The sequence below is a fragment of the Rana temporaria genome, chromosome 12 (genome assembly GCF_905171775.1).
Source record: "Rana temporaria chromosome 12, aRanTem1.1, whole genome shotgun sequence".
Lineage (NCBI taxonomy): Eukaryota > Metazoa > Chordata > Amphibia > Anura > Ranidae > Rana > Rana temporaria.
The window spans coordinates 51,919,718-51,943,080 of record NC_053500.1 but is presented as its reverse complement, the minus strand read 5'-3'; the positions used below and the strand labels follow the sequence as shown (position 1 = coordinate 51,943,080).

Here is a 23,363-nt window from a genome sequence, read left to right as displayed (position 1 = left end):
GATATACTTCAATAGAGGAGCTGCGGAAAAGCATGTAATGTGTTTTTGAGGCAATTTTTTTTTATCTGCCCAACAACAAATTGGGCAAAAAAAAAAAATGCAAATCGCCGCAAAAATTACCTATTTTTTTAAGGTTATTAACCAATTAATCTAAACAATAATCAGCCAACTAATCGATTATGAAAATAATTGTTCGTTGCAGCCCTAGTTGCATCGCATCAGCCTGAAAGCAGTGTGACGGCTGAAGATCAGGAATGCAACAAGTGAGATCAGAACACCTGATGTTCTTAATTAAAATAATAAAGCAATAAATTTATCGGTTTTTCAAAGGTCGGTAGAGACTACCACTCATGCAAACGAGGCCTAAAAGTTCTAACGAACTAAAAATATCTGATTTGTTTTTGACTTTGAATAAGGCATGAAGTACAGTAAAACCTTGGATTGCGAGCATAATTCGTTCCAGAAACATGTTTGTAATCCAAAGCACTCTTATATCAGAGAAAATTTCCCCATAAGAAATAATGGAAACTCAAATGATTTGTTGTACAACCATTTAATCATAGGTGCTTCAGTCTATAGTGCATATAAAAAGATTATAGCAATGTGACAGGTTGTGTAACCATAAGATGTCCATCCACAAATGGAAGCCTCGACAAGGGGATTAGAAGCAAAATCCAGCATGAGCTACAGAGTATAAAAGAGAAGAGAGGCGTCTCTAAGGCCTCGTACACATGACCGAGGAACTTGTCGTAAAAGAAACATTGTTTTCCTCGACGAGTTCCTTGTCAGTCTTGACAAGCTTTCTTTGCGTACACACTGTCAAGACCAAATCTCGTCGTTCTCAAACGCGGTGACGTACAACACGTACGACGGCACTATAAAGGGGAAGTTTGATTCCACTGGCACAACCCTTGGGACTGCTTTTGCTAATCTCATGTTACTGCGTGTTAAGTAAATGTTTGGTAAGAGACGATTCGCACTTTTCAGTCTGTTACAGTGTGACGAATGTGCTATCTCCATTACAAACGCTACTTTTACCGAAGGTGCGCTCCCATCGCATACTTTATTCTGAGCATGCGCAGGTTTCTAAGCATACACACAAATGTGTTTCTTGTTGTAAATCAGCCAGACGAGGAACACGATGAGGAAATTGAGACTCCCGACGAGGAAAAAGAGAACTTTCTCATCGAGTTCCACGACAGTTTTCTCTATGAAAAACATACACACGACCGTTTTCCTCGGCAAAAAAGCTCTGCCACCAAGTTTTTTGATGGATTCTGTCGAGGAAAACAGTCGTGTGTACGAGGCCTTAGTGTATCAATATGTTACTAAATGTTGAACCTTCATTAAATGTAACCATATTTCTACACTTAGAGGCACCTCTCTTCTCTTTTATACTCAGTTGTGATGTGACACTACTACTATATCAAGACCTCGCTTGTATATCAAGTCAAAATGTATTTAAAAAAACGTTGTTTGTCGCTCTCAAACCAAGTTAATCTCAAACCAAGGTTTTACTGTAGCATAAAGATTTAACTTTTTTTAATCCAAGTTTTTCCTCTTTTCCAGGACAGAGACGTTCTCCTCCACTTCGACACTCTCCTTGCCATCTCCGTCACTCTCCTTCATCTCTCCGTCATTCACCATCCTCACAGCGCCGCTCCCCTGTTCCACAATGCCCATCTCCCATCTTACAAAGAAGATCTCCTGTCCCACAGTCTCCAGCACATCAACGCCGCTCCCCGGTGCCACCTTCTTCACCCTCACGTAGATCACCTGTACCCTCACCCTGTCCGTCCCCTGTGGGAACGGATGTTCCTTATCCAAAACCTCCAGCTCATCAAGCTAAAGCATCTTTCCAGGCACGCCGTAGCTATTCTGAAATTAGTGAGCCTGCTCTGTATCCAAGAGCACCACGTTCCTTATGGATGCCAGCAGGGACATCTACCTTACCAAAACAGCGATCCTACAATGAGGGATACGGAGGAAGTCCACCTACTATACCCTGCTTCCGGGAGCACCAACAGCAGTCCTCTGATGAGGACGAGTGGAGTCCTCCATCCCCACCAAGTCCAGAGCCTGGAGCAATACGTTGTGCTTCCTTTTGTGCTGGGTTCCCTATACCTGATGCAGCAAGTAGAAGAATGTCAGCATCCTACTCCCGTGCGGAACATGCACAGTCTTGGCCCTCCATCAATGTAAGTGTGTAAGAAGAAAACAAACAAGAGCGAAATTAGAAGATGCAGTGGAACCTCAGATTGCGAGTAACGCAGTTAAAGAGCGTTTCGCAATGCACTGTACACTGTATTTAAAAAAATCCTAACTCGGGTTGCGAGTGCTGTCTCGCAAAACAAGCAGGATTCAGGCCAAAGCGGTGTGCAGTACCGTGTTTGGCCTGAGGTGGGGACGAGCGAAGCCGAATGGCACCGATCGCAGCCGATCAGCGCCATTCGGAAATCACGGAAAGGCCAGAGGACAGCTCGGCTGACCTCGGCAAACCTCGGGAATGGAGTCTTTCCAAGGTTTGCCAAGATCAGCCGAGGTGTCCTCGGGCCTATCCGGTCGTTTCCTAGGCTCTCTGGTGCCCCCCACCTCTGGCCGCATGCGGTATTGCATGCCATTGAAGTCAATGCAGAACAAATTATTTCAACGGGGAAACTCGCTTTCATATGCGAGTACTTTGGATCTCCTTGAACGGATTATGCTCGGAATCCGAGGTTCCACTGTATACCTCATTCTGTCACATTGGGGCTGGTATGTAACATGACATTCTCATAAACTACAGCTCAGTTTCTCAGACAGCAGAAAACTTCTGTATATCACTTGGCACACCAGTCCTAATGGGGAAACACTCTCCAGATTCCAGGTGTTTCCGGTACACAACCCAGGTCATGGTCTGCTAGCAACCACGTAAGCCTTGCTGCCCACCTCTGGCTGGGAGATCCAATCACACTGTACATAAAAGAACAAAAGAGAGCGCCTTGTGCATGAACCATGACACCTTTTATTTAAAGATAAAATATACTCACATAACAAAAATGATGTCCCTGAGTTCTGTAGAGGTTTACACATTTTGAGGGTGCCACCTCTTCTTTTTCTTATATACACTATATTGTCAAAAGTATTGGGACACCTGCCTTTACACTCCCATGAACTTTAATGGCATCCCAGTCTTAGTCCATAGGGTTCAATATTGAGTTGTCCCACCCATTGCAGCTATAACAGCTTCAACTCTTCTGGGAAGGAATCTTTAGATCCGCGTAATCTATCTGATTTACGATCCGCCGCTGCAAATTTGAGAGGCTAGTGCAGTATTCAGAAAGCACTTACCTCGAAACTTGCGCCGGCGGATCGTAATTTCCCCGGCGGAATTCAAATTCCGCGGCTAGGGGGAGTGTAGTATTTAAATCAGGCGTGTCCCCGCTCCGATTTAAATGCGCATGCACCGTCCGCGAATTTTCCCAGCATGCATTGCTCCCAATGACGTCGCTAGGACTTCATTGGTTTCGGCGTGAACGTAAATTACGTCCATCCGTATTCGCCACCGACTTACGCAAACGACGTTAAAAATTCAAAACTCGGCGCGGGAACGACGGCCATACTTAACATAACATAACATACTTAACATAGGATACGCCGCACTTACCCCTGCTATAGCAGGGGTAACTTTCCGCCGGAAAAAGCCGAACGCAAACGACGTAAAAAAAAGCGACGGGCGGGCGTTCGTTTCTGAATCGGCGGATCTCCTCATTTGCATATTCGTTGCGTATACAAAGGGAAGCGCCACCTAGCGGCCGGCGGGAGATTGCAGCCTAAGATCCGACGGTGTAAGTCACTTACACCTGTCGGATCTAAGGGAGATCTATTCGTAACTGATTCTTATGAATCAGTCGCATAGATCCGACCGTCGGATCTCAGAGATACGACGGCGTATCAGGAGATACGCCGTCGTATCTTGTTTCTGAATCCGGGCCATTGTGTTTTTTTTCAAAATTGTCCCTCTTCTTTTGTTTATATAGCGCAAGAAATAAAAACCGCAGAGGTGATCAAATACCACCAAAATAAAGCTCTATCTGTGGGGAAAAAAATGATAAATATTTGGGAATAGTGTTGCATGACTGCGCAATTGTCATTCAAAGTGTGACAGCGCTGAAAGCTAAAAAATGTCTTGGGCAGGAAGGGGGTGAAAGTGCCCTATAGGCAAGTGGTTAAAGTGACATTTTCATTTGTGCACGTACTCCCCACTGCTTTTATTATCTGAATGAAGATCATGAGTGGCTAAGAAAGTGGACCTCTGTATCATGATGCATTGCTTTTCACTATTTCTTTTTGTTCCTTCCAGTTACTGATGGAGACGGTGGATTCAGAGGTAAGGAGTTGTCCTCTCTGCCAACTGGCCTTTCCTGTCGGCTACCCAGATGATGTCCTAATAAAACATATTGACTCTCATCTAGAGAACAGCAAGATCTAACAGCATTCCAACACTCACTTTGGTGTCCATGACACAGAGGCTCCAAGCAATGGGGTGCCAAGCAGTCGCCTATAATAACCACCCATTTGACTTATACATTAGTAATGATTACCTATATTATATACTGAATATCTGTATACTGACCCAAGAAGTGCAGTATAATGATAATATGCTAAGAATGTGAAGACATTGCATTGTAAAGTCAGACTCGCTCATGGTGAGCAGGATGATGTGGAGTTTAATCACTTCAGTTAACACACTGCGCACTATATGATGCTGAGTACTAGACACCTAATGTACACAATAATGAAGGGTGGGTATACATATGCACACTAAAATGAACACATTGCACTTTATAATGAATAGTTCTGAGTATATTTATGCATCTTTACCACTGCAGCTGCTGTGGAATTGTAAGTCTAACGTGCTCTACAAACTTGTGGGTAATACCATGCTCAGATATTGACGTTCACAACCGCTGTACTACCGCAGGGTTCTTGTATTTGTAAAATGTGCCCATTATCATCTGTTTTTGGGGTTCTAATAATTGAAAAGTAAAAAAAACAATAGGGCTTGTAATCTAAAGTATATGTAGATGACCTCTACCACATTAAACTCAACGGTTAGATAGCTTGTCAGTGCAGTGGGCCATTGAAGAAAGTTTTGGATTGGAATACTGTATGTAAGACATGGACCTGTTAATTGCTGTATGGTGTCTGCCATGAGGACATTCCCCTAGGGTTGATTGAACCCTACACGTATCTCCTAAATGCAATGATGGCAGAACACAACATATACCTAAGAGAGGATTCATCTCTGTTGTATTAAAACTGCACAGACAAACAAGCTTTTGGAGGAACATCACATGATAGCAAAGGTGTGCACCCCAAAGCTCAAACACATATGCATGTGTGTTTGTGTATATATACTGATGGTGTCAGTAGAGAAATGGACAGTGTCAAGAGGGCAGAGATTGGTGTCAGTAAGGCAGTGGCTGGTGTCAATCGTTTTTATTATGTTTTACAATTTTATTTATTTTTGTGTTTTTTTTTTTACAATTTTTTGTTAGGAGCCCTATTAAGGGGCTTTGGTGAAATACCAGGAGTCTAAACAGGAGGAATATGCGCCACACTGGGTGATTAGGGTGTGCCTGGGCACACCTTGTACACCTTGTGCGCATGCCTATGCATGATATACAGCAACATACACATAGGTATCACTCTCGTAGGTAATGTTTTAGTCAATATGTGAGTACAGTTCTTACTTTATTCTAGTGACACCTCCTACTTCATGGCACCATGAAAACTGAGAATGAAAAAAGGATGGATGATTTAGCATAGAATAGCACAAATTGTTCAAAACTGTAAAATTGTTAACATCTGCAAAGCATTAATAATTCACCATCAGTATGTATAATTATTAGAAGACATGTGCACACTGAAATATTTTGTTTCGGAATTTCGTTTTCTTCCGAAAAATACATTTATTTAGTTACTCCCGAAATTCGTTTTTTATTTATTTAGTTTCGTTAAAAAATGCATTCGTCCGAAAATCCGAATTAATTAAGGTCGAATCTGTCATTGAAGGCTTATGGTGTCTGTCGAATGTTCTAAGAAGATTCGACTGAGCAGCTAAACTGTACATTGAATATTCCGTCTACAATCTATAGAAGAATTCTAATGTTGTATGGCTAGTAATAATTATATTTAGACATTATTATTACTAGTCAACCAACATTAGAATTCTTCTATAACTTATGAGCCGAACATTTGACCGGAAATGTACGATTGCAGCGTCGTACAGTTTAGCTGCTTGTCAAATCCTCTTAGAACTTTCAACAGACACCATAAGCTTTCAATGACAGATTCGACGTTTGTATGTTTTTCGCTGCTTCGTCGAATTTTCGTCGTTCATGTCGAATGGTCTACCCCAACACTGTCTCTATGTCGAATCTTTCCTCTCTATGTAGAATAATCTTGGACTAATAGAGTTAAGGTTAGGCACATTCGACCGCAGGTTCGATAGACACTGATTGCTAATGTTGTCAGCATCATGTCGAATCTCCTATCTATATCGAACTGTTGTAGCAACGAAAATGAAAATAAAGCACTTTTTTTTATGTCGGATCTTTCTGATTTCGGATTCTACACGTTCGTTTTCGTTTGTTAAAACCATAACGAAAATACCCAAAATTCGGACGAAAATGCATTCGGACGAAAACGAATGCACATATCTAATTATTAGTGTCTCTCTTTTCAACCAACACACTTGTTTCAGTACTGTCTATCTATGTGCTCACAGTTCTGTGTTGGGGCCTGGCACAACTGTGTAGAAGACAGTTTCAGCTCAATGATTTAGAGAAAAAATCAGTCATACTGCTACTTTAAGACCCTTTCTACTGATAACATTTTTCATTTGCAGTTGGTTCACTTTATCCAGCAAACAATTCTTTAATGCAATAAATCAGTAGGTGGCTAATACTCCTTTCCTGATCAGTGGACTAGTTACGTAGCTGGCACTATCTCTAAGGCCTCGTACACACGACCGAGTTTCTCTGCAAAAAAAACAAACTTGCTGTTTTTTTTTTTTGCTGAGGAAACCGGTCGTGTGTACATTTTTCGTCGAGGAAACTGTTGAGGAACTCGACGAGCCAAAAAGAGAGCATTTTCTCTTTTTGCTCGACGGGAATGGAGAAAATTGTCTCATCGAGTTCCTCGACAGCCTAACAAGGAACTCGACGAGCAAAACGATGTGTTTCGCCCGTTGAGATCCTCGGTCGTGTGTACGAGGCCTCACACTTAAGCTGGCCATCCAAGAGGGAATTTGACAGAAGTGATTGAGATTTCAATTCCATTTTGTGGCAAAGCAGTCAAAATCATAAAATGGTGATTTTGATTGAGTCCACTAATTCCGTGCTGCAGTAGTAGTCAGCAGAAGTTTTTGGGCATGTGTAGTAGAGTAGGACATGTTTCGGTTACGGTTGCAATAGTTTTAATGGGGGTTTTGTATCGAGATCATGTGTTGGTCCTTAGCTGCACAACATCTAGTCAGAATGAAGGGTTGTCAAACAAGTTTTATCTGTGTATGTAGGGTGTGGATCACCTTGAATGGAGTGTCTCAAAATTAGCAAGAACACCACCACTTACATGCACATTCATCATGTTGCTCAATACTTTCTAATGATTTTTAAATCTTTTATACATTCTTTATATAATATAGATGTTTTTTATTTGAGGCCCCTCAAATCCACCAAAACGCATTGACTGTATGATTTTGGGAATACCAAGTAAGAATTAAGGTGTGAATCAAATCACTGAACTTGATGACTCTCTGTAGACAGAGTTCTTCACCCTACATGCACAGTGGTAGGCAAGACCTAGCTAAATCAACTCCTGTGCTTTTCCAGAGAGCTCTTACTGAGAGTTCTATAGCGGGTTTGTTTGGTCCACAGGTAACATATTGCGCATGATCAGTGCTAACAGAAGAAAAATAAAATCTACAATGCAACTTGTAACCGCTATTCATCAGTTAGCTTTAGTTTAGCCCTATTTACCTATTACTAATATTTTATTGTCTTTAGTTCACTGCTAGAATTTTGTATAGATTATATTGTCTTTCAGGCCTCAAAAATGGTAGGAAAGTATATAGATTAATGTACTCTTGTATATCATTTGGCCTTGCGAAGAGGAAAATGTCCCAGCTGTTCTATCTATGCAATTTCAGTAAATCGAGGTGGATCCTTTCTTAAACTCAAGTTCTTTTCTGCCATCTTTTCTATTTCATGTTTGCATGTGGCTGTCTAGTGGACTGCCAGTAGCAAGATAACGCATCTTGCATCAATTTTCATCTTGCATCAATTTTCTTCCTGTTTATGAGCTACTTCCCTACATACCTGGGAAAGCTGTCTCTGCTCACTTTCCAACAGGTATGGCTGAATGCAGAAGAAGACAAGGGGCACATGCCTGTGTACACAACACTTAAAGGTGCCAAAATGCATGCAGATTATCTGCAATAAATGGTCATTCAAGCCATCTGGTGATGACTAGATTTTACCAAGGCTGCCCCCAGTTTTCTAGCCCTCTTGGATATGGCATACCTGGAATGGATGATGTAACTATTATTGTTAACCAAATTACATGATTGTTGGGCACCAAGTCTATCAGAATTGGCCATCAACATGAATAGGCCACAATCTGATTGGAAACAGAAGCTTTAGTCACACCCCTCTGCATATATACAGTATATACTTTAAATAGTAAATATAGGCATGTGGATTTGGCATTAAGACCTCACTCCCAAAACTGAAATGCACTCCTAGTGTGTGGCTTGCCATGGTAAGAAAAGAAAGGGGCTGCATTTCTAAGCACTTTTGACCAAGAGTTTTGAGTTACATAGCAGGAGTCAGGCACATGTTTTATGTATATATTGTCACAAAAGCAAATGTTGTCTACTAAACAGTATTTGTACAGAATTATTTTGGGTTTATTCATTAAGGCATTGAAAAGCATAAACGGACCAAACTGGAATAGTATTGCTTGCTATGCATTACTGCAGATTTCACAACAATCTCGCTCTATGCATTGCACACTGCCCTACTGAATTTGCCTAAAGATTCTGAAGAAATGCTTCAACAGAAGCTGATCCTATAGGAACTAATCCAGAACCCAGGTATCTCTTTTAAATATGCAAAAACATAATATAATTGATTCATATAGGCTTCCAGATAAATTTGACCTTCTGCAACTGACTGAGAAAAAGCTAGAGAAAAAATATCACCTAATTCAGGTTTAATCTTTGAAATGAAATAGGAATTCAAAATGTATGCTATGCACAGTCCCGTCACATTTTGATCTCTCCATGTTTCAGTGATGTCACTGGGCCTTAAAGTAAACTTCTCTTGTCTAAACTTGTGGAAAATTCAAGTTAAGCATTTGGTGAAAAAAATGCCTAAGTAGAGGCCACTTTCACTTTGACTTCCAATTGTTCAGTGGGGTGAGCCTCCCATAAAATTAACGGAAGGCTTGTGAAGTGGGAGGTGTTGGGCCAAGCTGAACTTTAATAGGAAAAGTTAAGTTCTGCATATATCTTGCATGTATATTGAGTATCCATATTTCTGGATCTACTGATCATATTGATATTTTTTTTTTGGTGAAGGCAGGTCTCTGCTTGTGCATGTTTTTCATGTAGAAAGTTTGGAGTTTTAGTTAAGCCATTTATTGACTAACTTTAGTTATGAAAGATGCAACCATTCAGGGTACCTTAGACCCTTTCTTTAGGCTGTATACAATTCTGAAAATGGCTTTTCTTTTTCTTTTTTTAATAATTGTAAATCTATAAAGGCTCATCATTCTTTGGCAGAGGGTTTGACTTGTCTCCGAAAACCATTTAGGGCATTTTGAACATAATACCAGGCATAAAACATTTAAGATCTTATATGTAGAAGGTCCCTCTGGGTACTCCTTCCTCCCACCCACTACTTTCTAAATTTTGAATAACACATTTAAGATCTTATATGTAGAAGGTCCCTCTGGGTACTTCTTCCTCCCACCCATTACTTTCTAAATTTTGCATAGCACATTTAAGACTTTGCAGCAAAAAGTTTTGGGCTGTTAGAAGTTCTCACAATTAGCTTTCTTAGATTGGGTAGTTGTTGATATGCTAGTAAAAATGGTTCTAGGAATATTTCCCAAAGTCTTTAGTTTTTATGCAAAGGAGGCTGGAACCCTTTTGTGACCTTTCTTAAAACTTCTAGGTGTGAGTTGTAGATACTCTCTTGGTGTGAGGTGTAGATGACCACCATTGGAACCTGATTCTTCTTTTCAGTCTGTTTATAGTGCAAAAGACTAATTCTGGGGATGTTAATTGCTTTCCTGATCTGTGTGTTGGCTGCGACTGGCTTATACAGTAATCCTATTTTATGAAATAAGGCTTAAGGTGTTCAAGTTGGGCACCTCTGTCTGTGGTGTCTGGTGTCTGAACAGATCCAATTGTATATTATGACCTGACTATAGATGAGAAATTCTGATATGCACCTGCAAAGAAACTGTCACGTCTTAGGTATGTGGGACAGCTTGTGGGTTTTCTGTCAATGGATGTCTGCAAAGGTCCTTTAATACATTGTAGTTTGGTTTCATTGTTATGTGGAAGTTGTAGTTCCTGTGAAATTGGTAAATCATCAGACATCAGCCTTTAGCCCGCTGTCGGCTAAAAATGGCTCACAGGAGTGCAGAATGAAGTGCACTCCTGTGATCCATATGAGAGGTAGAGCCAAAAGAGCATTGGCCTTCTTCTCCTTTAAGTTAGCCAATAAAAGGTATCACTTAAACTCCAGACTTTCTGCAATAGTCAGTGGCTAACTTAATACACTAATCTAGTACAGTAAAGTTATATGCACAGTTTGCATTGGCCAGGATAGTGTCATGATTTCTTTAATTCAAGGGAACTAATAAGTTGATTACTCCAATAAATAATTTCACTTCACCTTTATAAGTGCCTCCCTGACTATCTAGTGCTTTTAGTGGATTCATACTTTAGAAATATCCTTGTCATCAGTTAGATGCAAGCTTTTACATTTTCTATTATGTATTATTTACCCAAAAGTGCTGTTGTCAGAGCTACCTCTTTCCACTTTCCTAGGCTGCCATGTACATTTTAGAACATCCTTTATACATCAGTGTCCCTGTTAACCTTTCTCTTCTCTTGGCAGAATTCCTTCCCTCAAAACTTCACTTCAAATTAATCATTTTGGGATGCATATGTAGCACTAAAGTTGGCCATACATGATTTCGTTTTTTTTTTCCAGCCAGCCGGCTGAACAAAGACAAACTGAACCAATTCCCCCATCCACACAACTGAGGTGGATGCAGGAATCTGACCGCTCTGTCATTATATTCTGACAGCATGAATCCCCCACCATCAGAATATACTGATTGGCTGCATGCAATTTTCCAACAAGCTGGTTCATGAGAAGTTGATTAATAGATTGACTTCTTGTGAACAGGAATGTCCATACTTGGATTGAAATGTGTCTGGTTCTTGCTGAACGGCCAAAATTCGATCCATGTATGTTCAGCTTAACCCTTTTTGGTACAGCTGCAACAAAACATGGACTGATCCACTGATAGTAACAGGCAACCAGACTCCCAGGCCTCCAATCTTCATTTGCAATTTTATTGGCTCAGTTGTCTAGGAATAAAGTGTTTTGGGTGCAGGATATCCAGTAACAGTAGCAAAAATAAAAATAAACAAAAACCAAAAGTAGCAAAAATAAGGCAGGCCCTCTTCTGTCAGCAACAACAAAGGCTGGTTGCTCCAATTTCTCTAGGAGAAACCTACCAGGGATAGTACGGTTGCTGGGTGCTCTAATGCTTCAGTGGCAGCCTCCCAGTTACAAAAGAATCTTTTAAGAGAAAATTATTTGTTGGCTCTAAATTCTTCAGTATCAATCTCTCAATGACAGTGGATCCCTATAGTACTTGTATTGGTGGCAATAGATACTGCAGTAGCAACCTCCCAATAAGAACTGGTTTGCGGGCCCCAAATACCTTGAAGAGCGGGGTATTGAACCTGAAAGCAAGCTGCATTCACTTGTTGACCCAAGCCTAAAGCCCTTTTAACACAGGCCTTAATACTGCTGGGTGATATGGAAAATAGACATATCAGTAACCTTAATATTCCAATTGCAGAAATAAAACCATGCTGAAAAAATGGTTGATATTTAGTTGAAGAGGATCCCCACACATTATATATCATTGCTCTCTTGTACGTATACCTGAATGCATTTTAAAATATGCTAATTAGTCTTCCCTACATTAAACATCATTTATTTGTAATCTGCAGCCTAGTATCCCAGTGTAGAACCCCTTTTCATTTCTTCGCTTTATGGATGTGACATGTTGTCTTACCCTCACTACATTTCCCTGCATGTCCTTCTCCAGCCATGTGGCTGTCCCTGACAACTAGTTATTTCTATACATACCTGCCCACAGCATGGACAGCTCTTCATTAAAGGTTGCCCAGCTTTCTTTGCCTTCCTCTTATGGTGTCATTAGGAGCAAAATATCATATTGTGGTTTGAAACCGGGTGTTTGGCAGCAGGGTTCCTATAAACTATGTGATAGACTCACCTGGGACAGAGGCTTTTGGAGGGGACTGAGTGCTAGCCTCTTGTCAACTGACTATGGGTTGACTTAGACATAAGAGGGCATGGAGAACTGAAACAGAGGTTAACAAACCATGACCCATAGTCAGTTGGCAAGAGGCTAGCACTCAGTCCCCTCCAAAAGCCTCTGTCCAGGTGAGTCTATCATAAACTAGTCTTGAAATAGTCTATTCACACAACTGATAATATATTTTTATAGACAAATGCCAGATGGACCAACCACTTGATTCCTATTTATCTCGTAGTGACTATGAGATTTCTGTATCTAAGAATATAATAGATTCACCAAAATGCAGTGGCCATTATGAATGGATCCAACCCTCCGTTGGTCTTGTTACATCATGAAGACTAAAGCACAAGACATTAGGTCTTATGGTTTTGACACATTTGTAGAGGGACAATTGTAGAGATCTTGCTTCATGAACTTGCGATGTGTCAATCTACTAGTGTCTAACTGTCTACCATCAATCAGTTTTGATGGGAATGGTCATTTAAGAAATTATACAGGGATGTGTTTCCTACTAACCCTTCAAATAACCTACTGTAGAAGGGACAGGTACACTGTACATTGTAGGGCCCTAAGTGTCCGTTGTGGCATATGAACAGGTATTATCAAAAGTGAAGGTGAAAATAGAGACAACACTCATGCTAAAGGCTGTGATGGGCACAGATGCCTCCCAAGATGTCTTTTTTTTTTACTCCACTGTGGTAAAGATGGCCGTCTTGGATGTCCATAGCACTGCTTTTGTGCATGTGTCTGCGTGCCTGCACAAATACACACAAAGGCAAGCAGCTCGGAGACATGGAGCCTTTTAAATGTGCAGACTCAGCACCACTAAGTACAATCCTGTCACACATGCAGGCGTAGTGGCCAGCAGCCCGGTGCTCAGTGACGCAGTGTCTACACTGTTAAAAGGCTACATATAACTAAAGAAGCACTGCAGCTGTGCCTGCCTTTGTGACAGGTGCAGCGGCCGGGCAGGGAGCTTAGTAATGTTAAGTCTGTGATCTTATCAGCCGGTATGCCACCCCCCATCATTCCTTCATGGTGGCTACCTCAATTGGCCTCATTGGCGGCATGGCCCTGCTTGTACTGTGTAACAAGCATGTTTACCAATTTGTATTTGAAATCTGATGCAAAAATCTCTTACCAATCTGATTAAAGTACACCTAATTTCTATGTTTTAAAGTAGACCTTTAACTAACTATATCTTTTAAATAGAAGGGGAATCGACAGTTATGAGTCAACTTTTTTCATATACTAGGAAGAGTTTGAACCAGGAGGACAGTGGCGGGTTGGGAATTTGACTGGGGCGGCACACCTGTCAAATGGTTACGCATATTTACAATTTCGCAGTTGTTATGGAGAGGATTTGATTTTCACTTATATTTAATTCTTACTTACTATTATTAGTCCTTACTGATTTTATTTGGAGGATTTGTTCAGAATGTTTTTTTAAAAGCTACTTCTTCCGGGAACTGTCAATGAATTTTATGGAGTGAGTCTGCCCTAAACTGATATTTTGATTTATACAAATGCTGTAGAGTGGAATCGCATTCTACCTTGCTATAGTACTATAAAGTAAGTCGGTTCCTGAGTTATCTTTTGCACCTCTTACCATAACTGTTGAATTGCTTGCTATTACTGCAATTGCTATCACTGTAAAGTTTCCTTCTTTGTTTATGAGGGGAAACAGGAGACACATGTAGCTATGTCTCCTTATGAACTCAAATATTTTTTTTATTTATTGGGTACTAAAAGGATTTATACAGTACCAAAATCCTATAAATCCTCTTTTCTCTTTTAATTCATTGGGGGATATGGGCATGTGGACGTATGCATCCCAATAAACTCAATAAGAAAAGGACTTTATAAGGCCGGCTATACATTAGTTGAATTCCGAAAATAAAATCTTAAGAATTTACGTTAGAATTTCGCACCATTAGTGGTCATTGAGTTTGAGTGATCTTGCATGTTGGAATTTTTTGGGAAAAACAAACGATTTTCTAATCGATGATGGGAGAATCACGTGAGAAATATAATCAAAAAATACATTTGCATGAGTGCAAGAAAAGAAAATTCCCGTAAATGATCGAAAATTCCCGGAATGAGGAATGAGAATTACCCGGAAAGAAAATAAAAGATTCCTGGGCATCAAAAAATATTTTATGTAGCAACATGAGGTGAAATTTAAGGTTTGGTTGGTTTCGAAATAAATGGTGGCACCATCGGTTTGCGAAATGCACTAAATTCAGATTCTTGAAAAGAAAATGAGTTCAGAGTTTGACCCATGTATGGCCTGCATAGGTATCAAGTAAAAAGAAACCCCCTTTCTTCAAAGCTTGGTGGGACATAGCTCCAAAGTTATCCTATGTCCCCAACCCTGAACTTGAGAAAGAGATTTTACAGTGAGTGCAAAAAGTCCCTTTTTCTTATCAAAATGATTTCTACACAAGTACTGATACTCCAGAAAAATCCCAACTAGTTCTAAAGATCCATAAGAAGACAGTTGAACCAGGATCTACTTATTATCTCAAACATCAGTTTTGGGCAAGCTGACCTATTAGGAAAAAAAGGTCCATTTCGGATGCGGCGGGTTGTGGGGGGGAGGGGGCTTGGGAGTTGTAATATTGTGCCTACACATCTATTCCTCCTCTTACACTTTTAATGCACATTTCAGGGTGGAACGTTTATGCCATTAATTAAGTGAGTCTGAAATATTTCTATGGTTGTTTGTGTGCATGATAAAAAAACTTCTGCAAGCTAATCTCTAAATTGGACTTAATAAACACTGCAGAGTCTGTCCACCCGTGAGTGTTGCTGCTGATCCAATCCTTGCAGAAGTCAACCTGTAGAAGTCTTTAGAGGAGACACAAGGCTGAAAGACATTACAGGACTATAATAAACGTGCCATTTAAAGGACTACTTCACTTCAAAGGACTACTAACTCTCTGCACTTCTTTACCCTCTCACTGCCAGATCAGCCTGCAAAACATCGACGAGAGATGTCTCCATCGCATGCAGATTCGTGTCTTTGGTCAGGCCCTGGCATGCAGGGAGTTAAACAAAAAAAAAAGCTTCCTGATGGGAGTCACTGCTCCCTGATGTGTTATACCTCAACCCCTAACTTATATGTAATGTATACATTTACATACCTATATGTTCAGATATGTGTGTATATACACTGAGCCTGCACAACGGTGTCTGTATTTCTGGATGTGCTGGTCTACTGTCTTCCTTCAATGTCTGGTCCAGTGATACTGTGAGCTGCAGCGGTCTGCAGGACATGACTGTGTGTTGTATGCAGTATGGTGTGCTGCAATGCAGTACGCTGCTCGCTTTGTCCTGTAATGTGACATGACAGTTTATTATACACTGTGCATATGGCATTATGGTGCCAGAAATGGAACAAACCACTGCAGTAGTGGAAGCAAATCTAAGTTCTGCAATGCAAAGGGTGAGCAGTTGTGTTTCAAGTACAAGTGTCTTAAGAGATAACTGGGGAATACCATTGTTGTCCTCTTTACGAAGATGCTAGCTGTGTGGCCTCAATACTTAACTCTACATTCTTTTATTTAAATGGGCTGCCGCGTCCACGCAAACAGGGCACGCATAGATCAGGGATATTTGAATCTAGGGTAAAAGTCACAGGCCTACGAGCTTTTTGCAAATATCAAATTGGAGTAAAGACTTTATTTCTTATCTTTATGCCTGTTTTTGCCCAGCAACTAATAGTATTAAAGTTATTTGATAGGCAAGGTAGCCAGTGAAGTTGCATTTTCAGAAAGAAAGGTCAGAAAATCTGTGTAAAGCCTTGGGAGAGCTTTGCCGTGAAAACCGTGCGTGTGTATGCTTTCTCGTCGAGAAAACTGTCGGGAACCTTGATGAGAAAAAAAGAGAACCTGCTCTCTATTTTCTCGTCTGGATTCTCGGCAGAGTGTTTCCTGCCGAGAAAACCGTTCATCAGTATGCTTACCTGTCCCCAGGTAAACCCGCGCATGCTCGATGAGACTGTGACACATGCGCGGTAGCATACAAGGGTAGTGTAGGGTGTAGCAAGATGGCGGCGACGGCATCAAATGTAACGAGCGCCGGCTCGTCGTAGTCGATGATGTCACCACGTTCTTGCCATTCAAAAGAATGGCGCTTCTTTTGAATAGCCGTCTGTATGCACAAGAAAAAGATTGCCAGGAATCCCGTCAGGAAAAGTTTTTTCCTGACGGGATTCCCTGCCGTGTGTACAGTTCTTTACAACTAGGATAAAATCAAGAAACCTATACTGAGAGAGATGTAGAGACTCCTATTGCTGGCCTATTTGGAATACTAATACAAAATCTGCATGCAGGTTAGGAAGTCAGGATTTCTAATCTGCCTACTAATTCTAGGTTGTCCACATCAGCATAACAACCCAGGCACCTAGCATTTTCAGAAAAGGAACTCAACAGAAGCATGCTCTATATTCTTATAATACAGGAGTTCCTTTAAAATGTATGTAAATCCAAGAACAAACTTGAAATATATAGTATTGCAGATCACCAATGCATGTATTTGTTTTTTAAAAGAGAAGTACAGCTTTCTGAAAAAAAAAAGTATACAGACCTAGGAGTATGCAGCATCAATCCGATGCTCCATCTGTCCCCCGCTGGCTCTGTAGTAAAAACTAAGCAATTAAACACCACTGATCGCCCAGTTCTCCCTGTGACTGTCAGTCAGTGGCTCTCTGCTCTGCCCCGCTAGCGCTCAATGAAGCTCTGGGCTGTGGAGGGGGCAGGAGGGGCTGGGTCAGGATCTTTCCATAGCCTGGACCCGCTCTGTGATGTCAGCCGACAGCAGGCTTCAGCCCACTGTTGGCTGAAAACTGGTCCCAGATATATATATATTTTTTTGGCTATATTTCTCCTTTAACCCCTTAAGGACCTCACGCCGATATATGTCGGCAGAATGGCATGCTTGGGCAGAATCACGTACAGGTTCGTTGCCCTTTAAGTTCCCAGCCGTGGGGGGGTACGCTCGCGCCCCTGTCCTGAGCTCCGCGCCCGCGGGACCCACGGACCCGATCGCTGCCTGTGTCCCACGATCGGGTCACAGAGCTGAAGAACGGGGAGAGGTGTGTGTAAACACACCTCTCCCCGTGCTTCCTAGTGAGCCTGTCACTGACCGTCTGTTCCCTGTCATAGTGACATCCCATGCCCAGCCATGCCCCCCTACAGTAAGAATCACACACTAGGGCACACTTAACCCTTACAGCGTCCCCTAGAGGTTAACCCCTTCACTGCAAGTGTCATTTTCACAGTAACGGTGCATTTTTATAGCACTGATCGCTGTAAAATCTACAATGGTCCCAAAATAGTGTCCGATGTGTCCACCATAATGTCACAGTCACGATAATAATCGCTGTTCACCGCCATTACTAGTAAAACAAATTAATTTTAAAATGTGAAAATGAGACTGGCATTGAAAGGGTTAACCACTAGGTGGTGCTGAAGGGGTTAAGTGTGTCCTAGGGAGTGCTTCTAACTGTAGGGGGGGTGGGCTGTGTGTGACACGACAGCTTCTGATTACAGGAAGCTGTGATCGCTGTCCGGTTACTAGGAAGACTGGGGAAATGTTTGTTTACATCAGTATTTCCCCGTTCTTCCTCACCGTGACACGATCGCAGGTATGCCCGCAGACATCGAGTCTGCGGGACCCGAGGTCGTAGCCACGGAGCTTGCCGGCGGCGCGCACACGTTCAAAATGCCGCTTCTTAAAGGGGACGTATATATATACGTCCTTTTGCTTGTCCGTGTCATGCTGCAGGCATATATCTGCGTGCTGCGGTCGGCAAGCAGTTAAGGAGCAGCGTGTGGATCAGCCTTTAATACTGAATACCATTGACCTGATTCCTGTTATTTCAGTATAAACCTCGTACACACGATCAGATTATCCGACGGGAATTGTGTGATGAATAGGATGTTGTTGGAAAATCTGAGGCCCCGTACACACGACCGAGTTTCTCGGCAGAATTTAGCCAGAAACTCGATCGGAGCTGGATTCTGCCGAGAAACTCGGTCGTGTGTACACTTTTCACCGAGGAAGCCGACGAGGAACTCGTCGGGCCAAATAGAGAACATGTTCTCTATTTCCTCGTTGTTCAATGAGGAAAGTTGGCCCGCCAAGATCCTCGGCGGCTTCAACACAGAACTCGACGAGGAACTCGATGTGTTTGGCACGTCGAGTTCCTTGGACGTGTGTACGGGGCCTGACTGTTTGTATGCTCCATCGGACAATTGTTGTAGAATTTTCCACGAACAAATGTTGGATAGCATGAAAACTCCAAAGTACAAACACGCATTAGCGGAAGCAATGCTCACCATAACACAACATTAGCAGAAGTAGCCCAAAAGGTGGCGCTAAAGAGCTGAAAAAACACATAGTTTCGTGTTTGTTGGCCGATAATTATTTTCAGTTTGTATGCAATACAAGATCACGGCCAACGCCCTTCGGACAAAAGTCCTACGATTTGTCCGCAGAAAATCTGATCGTGTGTACCAGGCTTAAGTGTGCCTAAAAATACACAGCCTATAAATGGTGCTGAACTGATTTCTCGCGAGTACCAATTACGTGGTCAGCTTTGAAAAAAAATACATTGATCCATTCTGAACTGCACTAAGCCACCAACCATTCTCTTAGTGGAAAAATATGTTTGTGTATCATCTAAAATTATTTCTGAATATTTTCAATTTATTTTTTATTTCCAAAAAAAAAGTGAGGAAGATCAAAAACAAATAATTAAAAATGGAAAATGTATTTCCAAAAATTGGTCAGGGTAAGAAAACTAACAATAGGTCGGTGAGGGCGTTTGACATTTTGCTGTGGCAAACCAAACATTGTAGAGGTATTATTCATAAGTGAAAAGGAAAGGATTATAGATAACCTGTCATGACTCATACTGTAAGTGTACAAGTCAGAACCAGCCTGCACGTTCTAACGGAGGACAGCAATAGCAGCCCCATATATCTGTCATGACAGGTGTACATTAAATAAAAGGAATACGTAAGTAGAAGAAAAAAGTAGCAGCGTAACAAAACCAAGAACATCGGCCATCTCATGTATTGCAGAAAAATGTAGGTCATTAAAAAGGATGACCTGGAAACGAGTTAAGCCTTAAAGTGTACAGTATTTGGATAAAAAAGTGAACCCCTGTCAGTTTTTTACTGCTGTGTCCTTGTAGGGGGGAGAGGAGATTCACCCTGTTTTTGTTCTGTAAGCATTTTCAGTGTGACAAAAAGGTAAAAGAAATCCAAAATGTCTAAAGGGGAAAAAAAGTTTTGCTCTACGCAGTAAAAAACTGACAGGGGTTCCCTTTTTTATTCAAACACTGTACACTTTAAGGCTTAACTCGTTTCCAGGTCATCCTTTTTAATGACCTACATTTTTCTGCAATACATGAGATGGCTGATGTTCTTGGTTTTGTTACGCTGCTACTTTTTTCTTCTACTTACGTATTCCTTTTCTTTAATGTACACCTGTCATGACAGATATATGGGGCTGCTATTGCTGTCCTCCGTTAGAACGTGCAGGCTGGTTCTGACTTGTACACTTACAGTAAAATGTGTAACATTTAGTTTGCGAAAAGTACAGCTGTCATTAACAAAAAAAAAAAAATATATATATATATATATATATATATATATATATATATATATATACAGAGCTTTTTTTTCTCAGAAAATAGGTACAGGAACTCAACCACGACCCCGTTCAGATTTCTCAAACAGTAGAGGGGTCTTAAAGGGGCATTAAATACCAGGATTGCATTACATACAGAATGCAGAGTTCAGGGGGGTTACACACAGAGTGCAGAGCTGTCACTTGTAAACACAGAAATCAGACTTCTGTGTTTACAGGTGATTGTGGTGAGCGGGCACCAAAGGGTCTGAGCCAGAGGTTGTGGAACTGAGTTCCCCCAAGTTCCCCCTGAAAAAAAGCCCTGTATATATATAAAACCAGGAATGGTTCACTGTTGTCACTATCAGGAAACCAGCCTTAAAGTGGTTGTAAACCCACTATTTGGACTTTTACCTACAGGTAAGCCTATAATAAGGCTTACCTGTAGGTAAGGAGAATATCTCCTAAACCTGCACGGTTTAGGAGATATTCCCCCCGCAATGCTGGCGGCGCATGCGCAGGGGGGAATCCACGGCTGAAGGACCGGCATCCGCCGGACCCTGCCGCTTTTAAATCTCCCGCGCGCACGCGCAGGAGTGACGTCATCGCCGCTCCAGCCAATCACAGCGCTGGAATCGGCGATACCCGGAAGACACGCCGGAGCAAGATGACATCCTGCTCGGCGTGGACCAGGTAAGTAGTACACACCTCGTTCCGAGGTAAGTATTTCATAATAGGCTAGTATGCGGTGCATACTAGCCTATTATGCCTTTTGCATTGCAGGTTTGGGGGAAAAAAAAAAAAAGTTTATGCGGTTTACAACCGCTTTAAGAAATGCCATCAAGCCATCCTTGGAGTGCATGTAGACAGAACATGGCTACAGGAGATCAGCAGTATGGAGATGCAACAAATATATATACTGTATACACACTATATTGCCAAAAGTATTGGGACACCTGCCTTTACACGCACATGAAGTTTAATGGCATTCCAGTCTTAGTCCGTAAGGTTCAATATTGAGTTGGCCCACCCTTTAGCAGCTATAACAGCTTCAACTCTTCTGTAAAGGCTGTCCACAAGGTTTAGGGCTGATCTCCTGTAGCCATGTTCTGTCTACATGCACTCCAAGGATGCCATTTCTTAAGGCTGGTTTCCTGATAGTGACAACAGTGAACCATGCCTGCATAACATGTGTTGAAACTGCCACTTGCAGAAGCCTGAGTGACAGGACAATAAACCCTGGAGCACAAAAGGGAGATATAGTGGAACCTCGGATTGCGAGTAACGCAGTTAACGAGCATTTCGTAATACGAGCACTGTATTTTTAAAAATCCTGACTCGGTTTGCGAGTGTTGTCTCGCAAAACAAGCAGGATTCAAGCCAGAGTGGTGTGCAGTACCGCGTTTGGCCTGAAGTGGGGGGCGCCAGAGCCGAGCGGCGCCGATCTGCGCCGTTCGGAAACTCCGTTCCCGAGCCTTTCCGAGGTTTGCCGAGGTCAGCCGAGTTGTCCTCGGGCCTTTTTGTGTGTTTCTAAAGGCTCTCCGGCACCCCCCACCTCTGACCACATGTGGTATTGCATGCCATTGAAGTCATTGCGGAACAAATTATTTTAGTTTCCATTGGCGTTAATGGGGAAACTCGCTTTGATATCAAGTACTTTGGATTACGAGCATTCTCCTTGAACGGATTATGCTCGTAATCCGAGGTTCCACTGCAGGTGCAGAGTGTTGCCATCCTGTAACTGGAAGTGCTTGAAACAACGACCAAATGGCAGAACTACCAGATATTACTTTAAAGCTGAATTCTGGGTATGGCATTAGTTGCATTGGTCCAGCTTGGACCAATCTAAGTAGGTATGTGCCATTCTTGTGAAAATTATTTTGTTACTTTTTGTGATTGTGGCTAGCTTCTGGTCCTGTGCTGAGCGGTTGCACCTTACTGGACACACGAGGTTGCGCATCTGATATGGGCGCCATTCAGAGAACATTAATAATTTTTACAATGGATGCAAAGCGTTCTCTGATTGGATGATGTGGAGACGGCGTGAGGTCACAACCCTGCCTCTCCACTTCCAATCAGAGAACTGCATTCATTGAAATAAATATAATGTGATCCATGAATGTCGCCCATGCTGAGCGAGTAATCTCTTGTGTTCACATTGCAGTAGAGATTCATGTAGTAGAGGTGACTACTACAGTGATTTCCAGCTTCCACAGGTATCCCACCATAGGTGTGTGCAAGGTATGTGCCCGGGCACACCCTAATCCTGAGGTTGGCAACCGGTCAATGGTGGGCAGGTGACAGGTAAACCACAATCCTTCCTTGCCGATCCTCAGAACCTGGACAGGAGAGGCGGCGGGGGTGGAGTTTAGTGGAACCGATTTGTATTTTCCTCCCGCAGCAGCTGAAAGTAGGCTTCTCCTCCTCTCCCTTTTGTCAACATTCAGTATAAACTTAGACTGATCCAAGCCTGACCATTGTTACTATGTAAAATGACTATACCAGGAATTATTTTTGTAATGAAAGCTGAGGTTTTATGGATTGGGTTTACATTTACTTTAGGTGATCCAAATCTTGTGCTCTTTCATACACATGATAAAATAAATGTTATCTGGCCATTTGCTATTTGACAGAATTGTCTTATGGTTCCAATGAAATGAAAATGCATGTTCTAATTCCATTATCCACAATATTTTTATATGTGAACTTTCTATCAGGATCTTTATCTTTCTCACAGTGACTACTGCCAGTTTAATGACTACTTTCCTCCAATGGATAGGAGTAGCACAATTGTGTTACAGTGCTAGGATGCCAATCCTCAGAAGTGGTAATACAGCTACACAGCACTTCTACATCACATGCTACCCTGTGATATTTAATGTGATATCTTTTCCTGTAGTGTGTGATGTGGCTTTACAATGTGACAACATGTTCTACTCTACTACTAGGAATGTAATACTTGTTCAAGCATATTTAATGAGGCAATGAGTAGCGTGCAATAACCCAAACCAACCAATCTACAACTACTTTCAAATGTTCTGACTGCATTAAACTTAAGAAAATATAAATATGTTGGTTGG

General features: G+C 41.7%; 1 protein-coding gene across 1 annotated transcript in view; it reads left to right on the top strand.

Annotated features, from left to right (window-relative positions):
- The window catches only part of TBKBP1 (TBK1 binding protein 1), a 233,803-nt gene extending 228,382 nt beyond the window's left edge, over positions 1-5,421 (top strand). The window contains exons 9-10 of the mRNA XM_040331215.1: positions 1,570-2,198; positions 4,343-5,421. Coding sequence (XP_040187149.1) covers positions 1,570-2,198; positions 4,343-4,471 — 758 coding nt within the window. The 3' untranslated portion in view covers positions 4,472-5,421. The remainder of the gene's footprint in view (positions 1-1,569; positions 2,199-4,342) is intronic.
- Positions 5,422-23,363: the final 17,942 nt, after the last annotated feature.